Source organism: Salvelinus fontinalis, chromosome 18, assembly GCF_029448725.1.
Source record: "Salvelinus fontinalis isolate EN_2023a chromosome 18, ASM2944872v1, whole genome shotgun sequence".
Taxonomy (NCBI): Eukaryota; Metazoa; Chordata; class Actinopteri; order Salmoniformes; family Salmonidae; genus Salvelinus; species Salvelinus fontinalis.
This window is the reverse complement of record NC_074682.1, coordinates 4,453,805-4,467,600: the sequence shown is the minus strand read 5'-3', so window position 1 is coordinate 4,467,600 and position 13,796 is coordinate 4,453,805. Positions and strand designations below refer to the sequence as shown.

The window sequence follows — 13,796 nt, the reverse complement described above, 5'->3', positions numbered from 1 at the left end:
ATCTGGCATAGCCAAAGACATGACAGTTATGTATTCACAGTCCGGTATATCCTGTGCCTGCTCCCCGCACTCGCCCTGAAGAGCGTGTCACCAGTCCGGTGCAACCTGTGCCGGCCCCACGCATTAGGCCTCCAGTGCGCCTCCCCAGTCCGGTACGTCCTGTGCCTGCTCCTCGCACGCGCCGTAAAGTGCGTGTCACCAGTCCAGGGCTTCCGGCGACGGTCCCCGGCCCGGAGCCACCGGCGACGGTCCACGGTCCGGAGCCTCCGGCGACGGTCCACGGTCCGGAACCTCCTGCGACGGTCCACGGTCCGGAACCTCCTGCGACGGTCCACGGTCCGGAACCTCCTGCGACGGTCCACGGTCCGCAACCTCCAGCGAGGGTCCACGGTCCGGAACTTCCAGCGACGGTCCACGGTCCGGAACCTCCAGCGACGGTCCACGGTCCGGAACCTCCAGCGACGGTCCACGGTCTGGAACCTCCAGCGAGGGTCAACGGTCCGGAGCTTCCAGGCAAGGCGTCCATTCCCGCTCCAGGGCGGGAGCCTCCCTCTGCACCGGTGCCCAGTCCAGGCACGGCGTCCAGTCCTGCTCCAAGGTTGGAGCCTTCCTCTGCGTCGGGGCCCAGTCCGGGAACGGCGTCCAGTCCAGCTCCAAGGCCGGAGCCTTCCTCTGCGCCGGTGCCCAGTCCAGGCACGGTGTCCAGTCCTGCTCCACGGCAGGAGCCTCCCTCTGCGCCGGTACCCAGTCCGGGTACGGTGTCCAGTTCAGCTCCATGGCAGAAGCCTTCCTCTTCACCGATGTCCAGTCCAGGCACGGCGTCCAGTCCTGCTCCATGGCAGGAGCCTTCCTCTGCGTCGGTGCCCAGTCCAGGAACGGCGTCCAGTCTCGCTCCAATGCTGGAGTCTTCCTCGGCGCCAGTGCCCAACTAAAACATTTTTATTCTCGAGACATAAAGCAAAAAAAGAAATGTAATAAAATGTAAATATCAACACTTTATTATAGAAGACCAAATCCTATCATCCCTGTCACATAGGCTTATTTATTAGTTTCAAGCACGTCACTAATGTCAATGCCACATAAGACGATATTTACGAAGTTCTTATGAAGAAAGATATTTACAAAGTTCCGATGAAAACTACGAATTCCCGAAGAACATTTTGAGGAATTGCATTTACGAACTATCTTATGAACTTCTTATTAATTGTCTTGAGCAGCTTCTTAAGTTTTTTCATAAGTAATGTTTTGTGAATCCGGCCCCTGGTCCCATCATAGTCCATATAAAACCTTTTTTTACAACTGATTAATCACCGTCATACCTTATAGGGTCCAGAGTTTTCCTAATTAGGTTAACATTTAAGGAAAAACTCCAGGCCCCACGGGGTAAAAATTGCCCCACTGCTCTGGGACCTATGGTGCCACCAATCTGCGTGCAGATGTCAGTTATCGTCAGGTATGTGGATGATCAGGGCTTTACTCAGGAACGTTTCTTGGGCTACTTTGATGTGTCAAGTGGGCGAGATGCGCAGTCTGTGTTTGACTTTATGAATTTTGAGATGTCTGAGTTTAACTTCATGGAGAAACTTATTGTCCAAACCGACGATGGCGCAGCTGTAATGTAATGTATCTGCTATTTGTATTTAAAGCTAAGTCCCCTCCTGTTCCCTGATTTAAGAGGTGATGACCACTCCACTACCATTGTCAACTCTCTCCTGACATGAACTGAAGCCACGTCTCATGTGCCCGCTCATCCACTGGTTTCCCCTCCATGCACTGTGAGTGCCCCTTTCAATTTTCTCTCCTTACTCTATGTAGAATCAATCACAAACACAAAATCAATCACATTATTACACATCAGTGATTTTACTCCTTGCTTGGACTAACTCATTCTTAGCTCTTTTGTCTAATCTGTGTAGCTAACTGCATTAGCATCGAATAGCCCCAGCGATATGCAACTTTTTAGGGAAGTCAGGAACCATATTACACAGTCAGTTAGGAAAGCAAAGGCTAGCTTTTTCAAACAGAAATTTGCATCCTGTAGCACTAATTCCAAGAAGTTTTGGGACACTGTAAAGTCCATGGAGAATAAGAGCACCTTTTCGCAGCTGCCCACTGCACTGAGGCTAGGAAACACTGTCACCACCGATAAATCTACAAAAATTGAGAATTTCAATAAGTATTTTTCTACGGCTGGCCATGCCTTCCACCTTGCTACCCCTACCCCGGCCAACAGCTCTGCACCCCCCGCAGCAACTTGTCCAAGCCCCACACCCCCCCGCTTCTCCTTCACCCAAATACAGATAGCTGATGTTCTGAAAGAGCTGCAAAATCTGGACCCCAACAAATCAGCTGGGCTAGACAATCTGGACCCTCTTATTCTAAAATTATCCGCCAGAATTTGTGCAACCCCTATTACTAGCCTGTTCAACCGCTCTTTCGTATCGTCTGAGATCCCTAAATATTGGAAAGCTGCCGCGGTCATCCCCCTCTTCAAAGGGGGAGACAATCTAGACCCAAACTGTTACAGACCTATATCCATCCTGCCCTGTCTTTGAAAGCCAAGTTAACAAACAGATCACCGACCATTTCGAATCCCACCGTACCTTCTCCACTATGCAATCTGGTTTCAGAGCTGGTCATGGGTGCACCTCAGCCAAAGTCCTAAACGATATCATAACCGCCATCGATAAAAGACAGTACTGTGCAGCCGTCTTCATCGACCTGGCCAAGGCTTTCGACTCTGTCAATCACCATATTCTTATTGGCAGACTCAATAGCCTTGGTTTCTCAAATGACTGCCTCGCCTGGTTCACCAACTACTTCTTAGATAAAGTTCATTGTGTCAAATTGGAGGGCCTGTTGTCCAGACCTCTGGCAGTCTCTATGGGGGTGCCACAGGGTTCAATTCTCGGGCCGACTCTTTTCTCTGTATAAATCAATGATGTCGCTCTTGCTGCTGGTGATTCTCTGATCTACCTCTACACTGACGACACCATTCTGCATGCATCTGGCCCTTCTTTGTACACTGTGTTAATAAACCTCCAAACGAGCTTCAATGACATACAACACTTCTTCCATGGCCTCCAACTGCTCTTAAATGCTAGAAAAACGAAATACTTGTTCTTCAACCGATCGCTGCCCACACCCGCCCGCCCGACTAGCATTACTACTCTGGACGGTTCTGACTTCGAATATGTGCACAACTAAAAATACCTAGGTGTCTGGTTAGACTGTAAACTCTCCTTCCAGACTCACATTAAGCATCTCCAATCCAAAATGAAATCCAGAATCGGCTTCCTATTTCGCAACAAAGCATCCTTCACTCATGCTCCCTCGTAAAACTGACTATCCTACCGATCCTTGACTTCGGCGATGTCATTTACAAAATAGCCTCCAACAATCTACTCAGCAAATTGGATGTAGTCTATCACAGTGCCAACCGTTTTGTCACCAAAGCCCATATACTACCCACCACTGCGACCTGTATGCTCTCGTTGGCTGGCCCTCGCTACATATTTGTCGCCAAACCCACTGGCTCCAGGTCATCTATAAGTCTTTGCTAGGTAAAAAGCATGCGCTCCAGCAGGTATATTTCACTGGTCATCCCCAAAGCCAACACCTACTTTGGCCACCTTTCCTTCCAGTTCTCTGTTGCCAATGACTGGAACGAATTGCAAAAATCACTGAAGCTGGAGACTTATATCTCCCTCACTAACTTTAAGCATCAGCTGTCAGAGCAGCTTACCGATCACTGCACCTGTACACAGGCCATCTGTAAATAGCCCACCCAACTACCTCATCCCCATATTGTTATTTTTTTGCTCTTTTGCACCCCAGTATCTCTACTTGCACATTCATCATCTGCACATCTATCACTCCAGTGTTAATGCTAAATTGTAATTATTTCGCCACTATGGCCTGTTTATTGCCTAACCTCCCGAATCTTACTACATTTGCACACACTGTGTAGATTTTTCTGTACGTTTGTTAATCCCATGTGTAACTATGTGTTGTTATCTTGGCCAGGTCACAGTTGTAAATGAGAACTTGTTCTCAACTGGCCTACCTGGTTAAATTAAAAAAAATGTGTGTGTTATTGTTTTTTGTCTTCCCAGTCAAACCCTGTCCTCCACTGGTCAAGCCTCTGAACACCTCAACTCATGCCTCATTTCCTCATTCAATCACTGCTGTGATCCCTTTCATACATTTCCCGTAATATTGTACTGTAAATGTCTTTATTAAATGCTTCAGGATAAAATAATTAGTCTTTGATGATTTTTGAAACACTTTGTGCGTTCCGCGCCTATACCATGGGTCTACCATCGTCCTCAATTTTTCAAGTCACCAGCCTCCACTGCTGTCCATACTGTCTATAACACCATCATATACAGTGCATTCGGAAAGTATTCAGACCCCTTGACTTTTCCCAAATGTTGTTACTTAACAGCCTTATTCTAAAATGTATCTAATTAAATGTTTTCCTCATCAATCTACACACAATACCCCATAATGACAAAGCGAAAACAGGTTTAGACATTTTTGCCCAAATAATTTAACAAATATAATAATAATAATAATAATAATAATAATAATAATAATAATACACTATTTACATAAGTATTCAGACCCTTTGCTATGAAACACAAAATTAAGCTCAGGTGCATCCTGTTTCCATTGATCATCCTTGAGATGTTTCTACAACTTGACTGGAGTCCACCTGTGGTAAATTCAATTGATTGGACATGATTTGGAAAGGCACACATCTGTCTATTAAAAGTCCCACAGTTGACAGTGCATGTCAGAGAAAAAACCAAGCCATGAAGTCGAAGGAATTGTCGTAGAGCTCCGAGACAGGATTGTGTTGAGGCACAGATCTGGGGAAAGGTACCAAAAAATGTCTGCAGCATTGACGGTCCCCAAGAACACAGTGGCCTCCATCATTCTTAAATGGAAGAAGTTTGGAATCTTCCTAGAGCTGGCCGCCTGGCCAAACTGAGCAATCAGGGGAGAAGAGCCTTGGTCAGGGAGGTGACCAAGAACCCGATGGTCACTCTGACAGAGCTCCAGAGTTCCTCATGGGGATGGGAGAACCTTCCAGAAGGACAACCATTTCTGCAGCACTCCAACAATCAGGCCTTTATGGTAGCGTTGCCAGATGGAAGACACTCATCAGTAAAAGGCACATGACAGCCCGCTTGGAGTTTGCCAAAAGGCACCTAAAGACTCTCAGACCATGAGAAACAAGATTCTCTGGTCTGATGAAACCAAGATTGAACTCTTTGGCCTGAATGCCAAGTCACATCTGGAGGAAACCTGGCACCATCCCTACGGTGACGCATGGTGGTGGCAGCATCATGCTGTGGGGATTTCTTTCAGCGGCAGGGACTGGGAGACTAGTCAGGCTCGAGGGGAAGATGAACTGAGCAACATACAGAGAGATCCTTGATGAAAACCTGCTCCAGAGCACTCAGGATCTCAGACTGGGGTGAAGGTTCACCTTTCAACGTGACAACAATCCTGGCATAAATGTCCTGGTACTTGGTAGCGCTCATGATGATGTTGACTCCGGGACCAGTGGAAGCAAAACAGCCCCATAACATCAAACATCCACCACCATATTTGACACTAAGTATGAGGTTATTTTCTGCATATGCATCTTGCTTTTGACGCCAAACCCACCGCTGGTGTGCGTGGCCGAAGACCATAGCATCTGGTTCCAATCCAATCCATTTCTTGGTTACTGTCAATAACGGCTTTTTCTAGCAACGCTTCCAAAGAGCCTGTTGGCACTGGGGTGGCGTCTCATTGTAAATTAAGAGACTCTGTGAGCTCTCTATTTCTCCAACTGTGGCTTTGTACTTTTCTTTGCCTCCAGAACCATCTTCCTCACTTTGCGTGGGGACAAGATACACCCCACTGGGCACAGATGTCAATTCAACGTCTATTTCAATGTTGGTTTAACGTCATTTCATTGAAATTACGTGGCACAAACATTGATTAAACCAGTGTGTGCCAAGTGTGCCTTGGGAGAGAGAGACACACAGAGACACACAGAGACACACAGAGAGACACAGAGATTACTCTTACCAGATGTCAACCTTCTCTGAGACGGGTTCGTTCCTGATGACCTCCGGGGCCATCCAGGCCACCGTACCGGCGAACGACATCTTGGTGCTCTTATCACTCATTTCCTTAGATGTGCCAAAGTCTGAGATCTTCACTGCGTCGTCGTACGTAATCAACATGCTGGAGGGAACAGGCACAGTCAGGAAAGTGTACAGTAGCCACAGCTACAGCCATTCTAGGTTTCCCTGGCCTAGAACTATTCAAATGACCTTAACGAGAATATGGTTTTGAGGTCTGGTACCGTGATACACTAACACTAAAACACCCTCAAGGGAAGTAAGTCGTATAAATTGATATTTACTTTGTGTATGACCATTTGTTTGCATGACAATGAACACAACAGAGGTGTTGGCTCTGTATATGAAGCTAAAATATAGTTATCAATGTAGGTAGAACTTACTTGGGTGACTTGAGGTCCCTGTGGATGATCTTGTGGAGGTGAAGGTAGTTCATGCCCCCAGCGATGCCCATGGCCCAGTCGATGAGTAGGGAGGGGGTGATTTTCCTGCCCGCCCTTAGCACCTCATACAGCTGGCCCTGCGCACAGTACTCCATTAGGATACAGTAGCACGGAGCCTGGGTACAGATACCCCTAGAGAGGCAGAGAGGGAGAATAGGAAGGAGAAGAAGAGAAAAGGGGGTGAGTAAAGACATGACACAGTACTCCATGATGATGCAGTAGCACGGAGCCTGGTTGCAGATACCCCTGGAGGGAGGAGAGGAGAAGAAACAGAGGGGAGAGGGTGAGTAAAGGCATGACTCAACATTTAATATTTTTTATAACTTATACACGTCTTTGTAGGGAAGAGAGGGAACAGTGGGATTATAGAAGGCTTGAGGAAATGAGCATATAGTCACTATTTACAACCTACAGTACCTACCGGAAGGAATTCATTAATAAAACGTATTGATTCTCTAAGGGGAAATTAGGTTTGTCACCAGTATAAGACAAAAACATGGACAAGCCAGACACAGGCATACATGATCAGAACAGAAATATCTGAGGACTAATGGCGAGGAAAAGAGGAAACTGGGGACGACATGAGCAGATGAACAAGAAAACCCGTGCTATTTCTGCTGGTATTCTCACTTGAAGGTGATGATGTTGGGGTGTTTGAGCTTCCTCAGGTGTCTGATGTCTGTCTCCTTGATGTCTCGAACCTTCTTCACAGCTACTTCCTGTCCGTGGAGTTTCCCCAGGAAGACAGCCCCCTGGACCCCGCTGCCCACCCACTGCAGCTCTGAGATGTCCTCAAACGGTACCTCCCACAACTCTGGAGGGGGGAGAGGAGAGGGGATAGGAGGGAGGGGGAGAGAACGCGGAGAGACGGAGAAAAAAGAGGTCAGTGATACAGCAACGGCAGAAAAAAGGGGCCGGGGTGAGACACATCCTGTTTATGAGTGAGTGAGTCACTGCTTTCAGAATGACAGTAACTGAAAACCAATATTTCCAATATTACTGCATCTAGGATGGACACCATTCCTTGATATATTATGTACATGTACATACTGTACCTTTAAATTATCAATTTGATCCACACTGGATGTCAGCACCCAAAGCCAGTGAGCTCACTGAAATTCTAAATAAGGAGTTAAGGTCAGTATCAGAATGGGTGATTAATAATAAACTGGTCTTAAATACATCTAAAACAAAAAGCATTGTAAACCTCAACTGGAGTTGTCCATAAAGGGTGTGACCGTTAAGCAAGCTGAGGAAGCTAAACTACTAGGTATAACATTGGATGGTCAATTATCACAGTCAAGTCATATTGATAAAATTGTTGTTAACATGGGGAGGGCTATGTTTGTTATAAAAATATCTTCTGCATTTTTGACACTGTCTGCTAATATGGTCAAGTGCAGCAAAGAAAGACCTAGCAAAGCTGTAGCTGGCTCAAAACAGAGCAGAATGCCTTTCCCTTAACTGCACATGCAGAACTAACATCATCAACATGCATGCCAGTCTTTCCTGGTTGAGGATTGACGAGAGATTAACTGCTACCTTTTTTTCCTTTAACGAGTCTGACGAGGCCGACGCAAACGATATACTGCTTTCTCGGGAACAGGCCCAGATCCCTGTGATTTGCATGAAGAGGAGGTGGGAAAAAAGGGGCCAGAGGGCCGGCTGCCCCCTGAGAATTCTTAGGCAATCGAATAAACCTCCACTTCCTTCCATTCTGCTAGCAAACGTGCAATCTTTGGACAATAAAATCGATGACCTACGTGGAAGATTAAACTACCAACGGGACATTCAAAACTGTGATACCTTATGCTTCACGGAGTCGTGGCTGAACAACGACACTATCAACATACAGCTAGCTGGTTATACACTGCAGCGGCAGGATAGAACAGCAGCGTCTGGTAAGACAAGGGGCGGCAGACTGTATTTTTGTAAATAACAGCTGGTGCACGATATCTAAGGAAGTCTCGAGCTATTGCTCGCCTGAGGTAGAGTTTCTCATGATAAACTGTAGACCCCACTACCTACTTAGAGAGTTTATCTGTATTTTTCGTAGCAATTTACATACCACCACAGTCAGAGGAATGAGCTGTATTCCGCCATAAGCAAACAAGAAAACTCTCACCCAGAGGCGGCGCTCCTAGTACCCGGGGAATTTAATGCAGGGTAACTTAAATCCGTTTCACCAAATTTATATCAGCATGTTAAATGTGCAACTAGAGGAGAGAAAAAAAAACCTCTGGACCACCTTTACTCCACACACAGAGATGCATACAAAGCTCTCCCTCACCCTCCATTTGGCAAGTTTATTGAAAAAAAATAAAATGTGACTATTTTATCCTCCCGATTCCTGCTTACAAGCAAAAATTAAAGCAGGAAGCACCAGTGACTAGATCAATAAAAAAATGGTCAGATGAAGCAGATGCTAACCTACAGGACTGTTTTGCTAGCACAGACTGGAATGTTCCGGGATTCCTCCGATGGCACTGAGGAGTACACCATATCAGTCATTGGCTTCATCAATGAGTGCATCGATAACGTCGTCCCCACAGTGACCGTACGTACATACCCCGACCAGAAGCCATAGATTACAGGCAACATCCACACTGAGTTAAAGGCTAGAGCTGCCACTTTCAAGGAGCGAGACTCTAACACGGAAGCTTAAGAAATCCCGCTATGCCCTCCGACAACCATCAAACAGGACTAAGATCGAATCGTGCTACACCGGCTCTGACACTCGTCGGATGTGGCAGCGCATGCCAACCATTATGACTATAAAGGGAAGCACAGCCGAGAGCTGCCTAGTGTCATGAGCCTACCAGACTAGCTAAACTACTTCTATGAGCATGCACAGTAGTACACTCCTGTACTCCCTGTTCACTCATGACTGCACGGCCAGGCACGACTCCAACACCATCATTAAGTTTGCCGATGACACAACGGTGGTAGGCTTGATCACCGACAACGACGATTCAGCCTATAGGGAGGAGGTCAGAGACCTGGCCGTGTGGTGCCAGGACAACAACCTCTCCCTCAACGTGATCAAGACAAAGGAGATGATTGTGGACTACAGGAAAAGGAGGATCGAACACGCCCCCATTCTCATCGACGGGGCTGCAGTGGAGCAGGTTGAGAGCTTCAAGATCCTTGGTGTCCACATCATCAACAAACTAACATGGTCCAAGCACACCAAGACAGTCGTGAAGAGGGCATGATAAAACATATTCCCCCTCGGGAGACTGAAAAGATTTAGCATGGGTTCTCAGATCCTCAAAATGTTCTACAGCTGCACCATCGAGAGCATCCTGACTGGTTGCATCACTGTCTGGTATGGCAACTGCTCGGCCTCTGACCGCAAGGCACTACAGAGGGTAGTGCGAACGGCCCAGTACATCACTGGGGCCAAGCTTCCTGCCATCCAGGACCTCTATACCAGGCGGTGTCAGAAGAAGGCCCTAAAAATTGTCAAAGACTCCAGCCACCCTAGCCATAGACTGTTCTCTCTGCTACCGCATGGCAAGCAGTAGGACTAAGTCTACGCCTAAGAGGCTTCTAAACAGGTTCTACCCCCAAGCTATAAGACTCCTGAACACCTAATCAAATGGCTACCCAGACTATTTGCATTGCCCCCCCCTTCCCCGTTTACACCGCTGCTACTCTCTGTTGTTATCATCTATGCATAGAAACTTTAATAACTCTACCTACATGTCCTTGTTACCTCAACTAACTGGTGCCCCCGCACATTGACTCTGTACCGGTATCCCCTTCTATATAGTCTCTCTATTGTTATTTTACTGCAGCTCTTAATTACTTGTTACTTTTATTTCTTATTATTATCCGTATATTTTTTTATCTGCTTTTTTGGTTAGGGGCTTGTAAGTAAGCATTTCACTGTAAGGTCTACCTACACCTGTTGTATTCGGCACGTGACTAATAACATTTGATTTGATTTGATTCTCATCTAATTCTTATGAGAAATATTACTGTGATTAAAAATTCCAGGTTGTCTGGAATATCAAATAACATTCAGCTCAGACACCGATACATACCCCAAAAGACATGCCACTAGGGGCCTTCACAGTCCCCAAGTCCAAAACGAATTCACGGCAACGCAGAGTATTATACAGAGCCATGATCGCATGGAGCTCCCTTCCATATCCAATTACACAAGAAAACAACAAAGTCGCCTTTAAAACTGGATTAAACAACATCTCATGGAACGGCGGGGACTGTGAGGGGACACACACAAACACACGCGCAAACATAATTGTTGTTGTTGTATTGTTTTTAGATCATTGTATTTAACATTTTGGTGACTGTCCTTGTCTATCAGTGTATCAGTGTTTTGTTGCTTGTCATGTTTTGTGTTTCTTGTGGACACCAGGATGAGTAACTGCTGCTTCTGCAAAAGCTGGTGTGCAAACCATGTGTGAACGAAAGACAACTACAACAACAACAGAATATAACAATCATACTTCATGGCAATAATTGATAGACTTCTGAAAAAACGAATCCATCAAGGTAGATCGTTAATCATTCGCGGCGTCCTGGCTAATTTGATAAATGTATCCGAAAATTCTCCCTGTGAAGGAAGGGAACAGCAGTAAATTCTGCATCCGGTGTTAACCGTCTCTGTCTGTCTCCCCTTACCAGGCACACTCCCCTTCCCCAACCCCCATCACCCCTATCCCTGGGGAATCCCCCCTACCCCTCCTCTGCTATCTTTCCACATTAGCCTCTCAAATCCCCCTCTTCCCCTCCTCTCAACACTCCCCTCATGTTCCCTCGCTCTTCCCCCTCCTCTGCTACCCTTCCAAAATCCCTACCTTCCTCTCCTCTTCCCCTCTCCTCCCTCTCCCACTACTTTTCACCTCTCCTCCTCCTCTCATCCCCCTTCTCCCGTTCCCTCTCTCTGTCCCCTCTAGAGCACAGAAGTCTTGTTACAGTCGCCTTGCCACAATAGCAGGATTTAGAGTAGAAAGTGTATTACCCAGAATATTACTCTGTGTGTGTGTGTGTGGGGGGGTGGTGTAAGGTAAGGATCAAGTGTATTCACACACTCCATGTGTAAAGCTAGCTAGGGGTGAACTGGGGGTGTGTGTGGTATGTTATTTGAATCTTGAATCTGAAACCAGTACAATGCATATGTGCTACTGATTGAAAAAACTGAGATAAAGGAGATGAGGCTTTGTTAGAATTCTTCTTTGAACTAGATAAACGGAACAATTTAGACTACAGCCTTGTGGTGTTATTGCAGATCCCCAACAGTTCTTTGGAATTGATAGCCAATGGAAGCAGTCCAATATTACTACTACAGTCTGTAGGTAACGCTACAATGTTCCATCTTATCAAAAAACAGGCCTGCCTGAGCTGCCTTGCCACAAAGGGTCTTTATGATGGTCCAATCTGCTTTTCCTTTCCTGTTATTTTATGGATTCAAAAGGGGAACATTGTGTAGTGTATAGGCAAGGTGCAGAGAGGTGGAAGCTCCAGATGTTTCGAGAATAATAAGAATGAATTAAATGAGTGCAAGAGATGGGGAGAGAGAGAAAGAGCGGAGGGGGAGAGAGAGAGGTGTAGAAGGAGAGCGACATAAAGGGAGAGAGAGGGGGAGAGAGAAAGAGAGAGAGGGATTGAGAGAGCATAGGACTACTCCATAGAAGCGTCAAAGGACATTTTTACTTTTAATTTCCCCATCCCTCTGCTCTACCTGGCTGTTCCTCCCCCACCAAGCTTTATCCATCTGCCTAGCAGTGACTGTGTGTGTATGTATGCATGTGTGTGTCTGTGTGTGTGTGCGCGTGTGTGCATGCGGTGGTGTGTGTGTGAGACGCAGGCAGGGAGGCAGACCTGTTTATGTCTGCAGCCTGGTTGCTACAATAGCCCTCCTTTCCCCTGGGACCCCTCCACCAAATCTAACTCATACATTATTCAACACCACACACTGACCCTGCACCTCTCATCTCTATTAACACACACAGCCACAGCAAACACTATCTCACACACACACACAGGCGTGCACACACACACACACACACAATCTGGCAAAGAGGTGCACATGTTTTATTCCATCTCTCTCTCCTCTCTCTCTCTTTCTCTTTCTCCTTCTCTCTCCAGTCAGAGTGGGTTTGCTTACAATATGCTGGTGTGTTTTAATTTGAGTAATTTTACCACCGACTGGTTGATATAATTATACATAATCACATGTAGGCCTAATCATCTCATTAACATACGCTATACAGTTGGTCGGAAGTTTAAATACACCTTAGCCAAATACATTTAAACTCAGTTTTTCACAATTCCTGAAATTTAATCCTTGTAAAAATTCCTTAGGTCTTAGGATCACTACTTTATTTTAAGAATGTGAAATGTCAGAAAAATAGAAGAGAATGATTTATTTCAGCTTTTATTTCTTTCATCACATTCCCAGTGGGTCAGAAGTTTACATACACTCAATTAGTATTTGGTAGCATTGCCTTTAAATTGTTTAACTTGGGTCAAACGTTTCGGGTAGCCTTCCACAAGCTTCCCACAATAAGCTAGGGGAATTTTGGGCCATTCCTCCTGACAGAGCTGGTGTAACTGAGTCAGGTTTGTAGGCCTCCTTGCTCGCACACGCTTTTTCAGTTCTGCCCCAAAAAAATCTATGGGATTGAGGTCAGGGCTTTTTGATGGACACTCCAATACCTTTACTTTGTTGCCCTTAAAAGTCACTTTGCCACAACTTTCTAAGAATGCTTGGGGTCATTGTCCATTTAGAAGACCCATTTGCAACCAAGCTTTAACTTCCTGACTGATATCTTGAGATGTTGCTTCAACATATTCACATACTTTCTCTTTCTCATGATGCCATCTATTTTGTGAAGTGCACCAGTCCCTCCTGCAGCATAGCACCCCCACAACATGATGCTGCCACCCCCGAGCTTCACGGTTGGGATGGTGTTCTCATTTTACTGTGGATATAGATACTTTTGTACCCGTTTCCTCCAGCATCTTCACAAGGTCCTTTGCTGCTGTTCTGGGATTGAGTTGCACTTTTTGCACCAAAGTACATTCATCTCTAGGAGACAGAACACTTCCCCTTCCAGAGCGTTATTTAATTGTATTTATTTTTTTACCAGGAAGGGCTCATTGAGATTTGAAATATATTTTTCAAGAGCGTCCTGGCCAAGATAGGCAGCACCAAGTCATTACAAAATTAAAGACAAAC

At 45.9% G+C, this 13,796-nt stretch overlaps 1 protein-coding gene across 3 annotated transcripts in view; it reads right to left on the bottom strand.

Annotated features, from left to right (window-relative positions):
• Positions 1-13,796, bottom strand: part of LOC129814829 (mitogen-activated protein kinase kinase kinase 12-like) — a 79,033-nt gene that overhangs the window by 54,113 nt on the left and 11,124 nt on the right. For all 3 annotated transcript variants that reach the window (XM_055867892.1, XM_055867891.1, XM_055867893.1), the window contains 3 exons: positions 7,217-7,400; positions 6,527-6,718; positions 6,088-6,246 (listed from right to left, as the gene is read on the bottom strand). In XM_055867892.1, the coding sequence (XP_055723867.1) occupies positions 6,088-6,246; positions 6,527-6,718; positions 7,217-7,400 (535 nt within the window). The remainder of the gene's footprint in view (positions 1-6,087; positions 6,247-6,526; positions 6,719-7,216; positions 7,401-13,796) is intronic.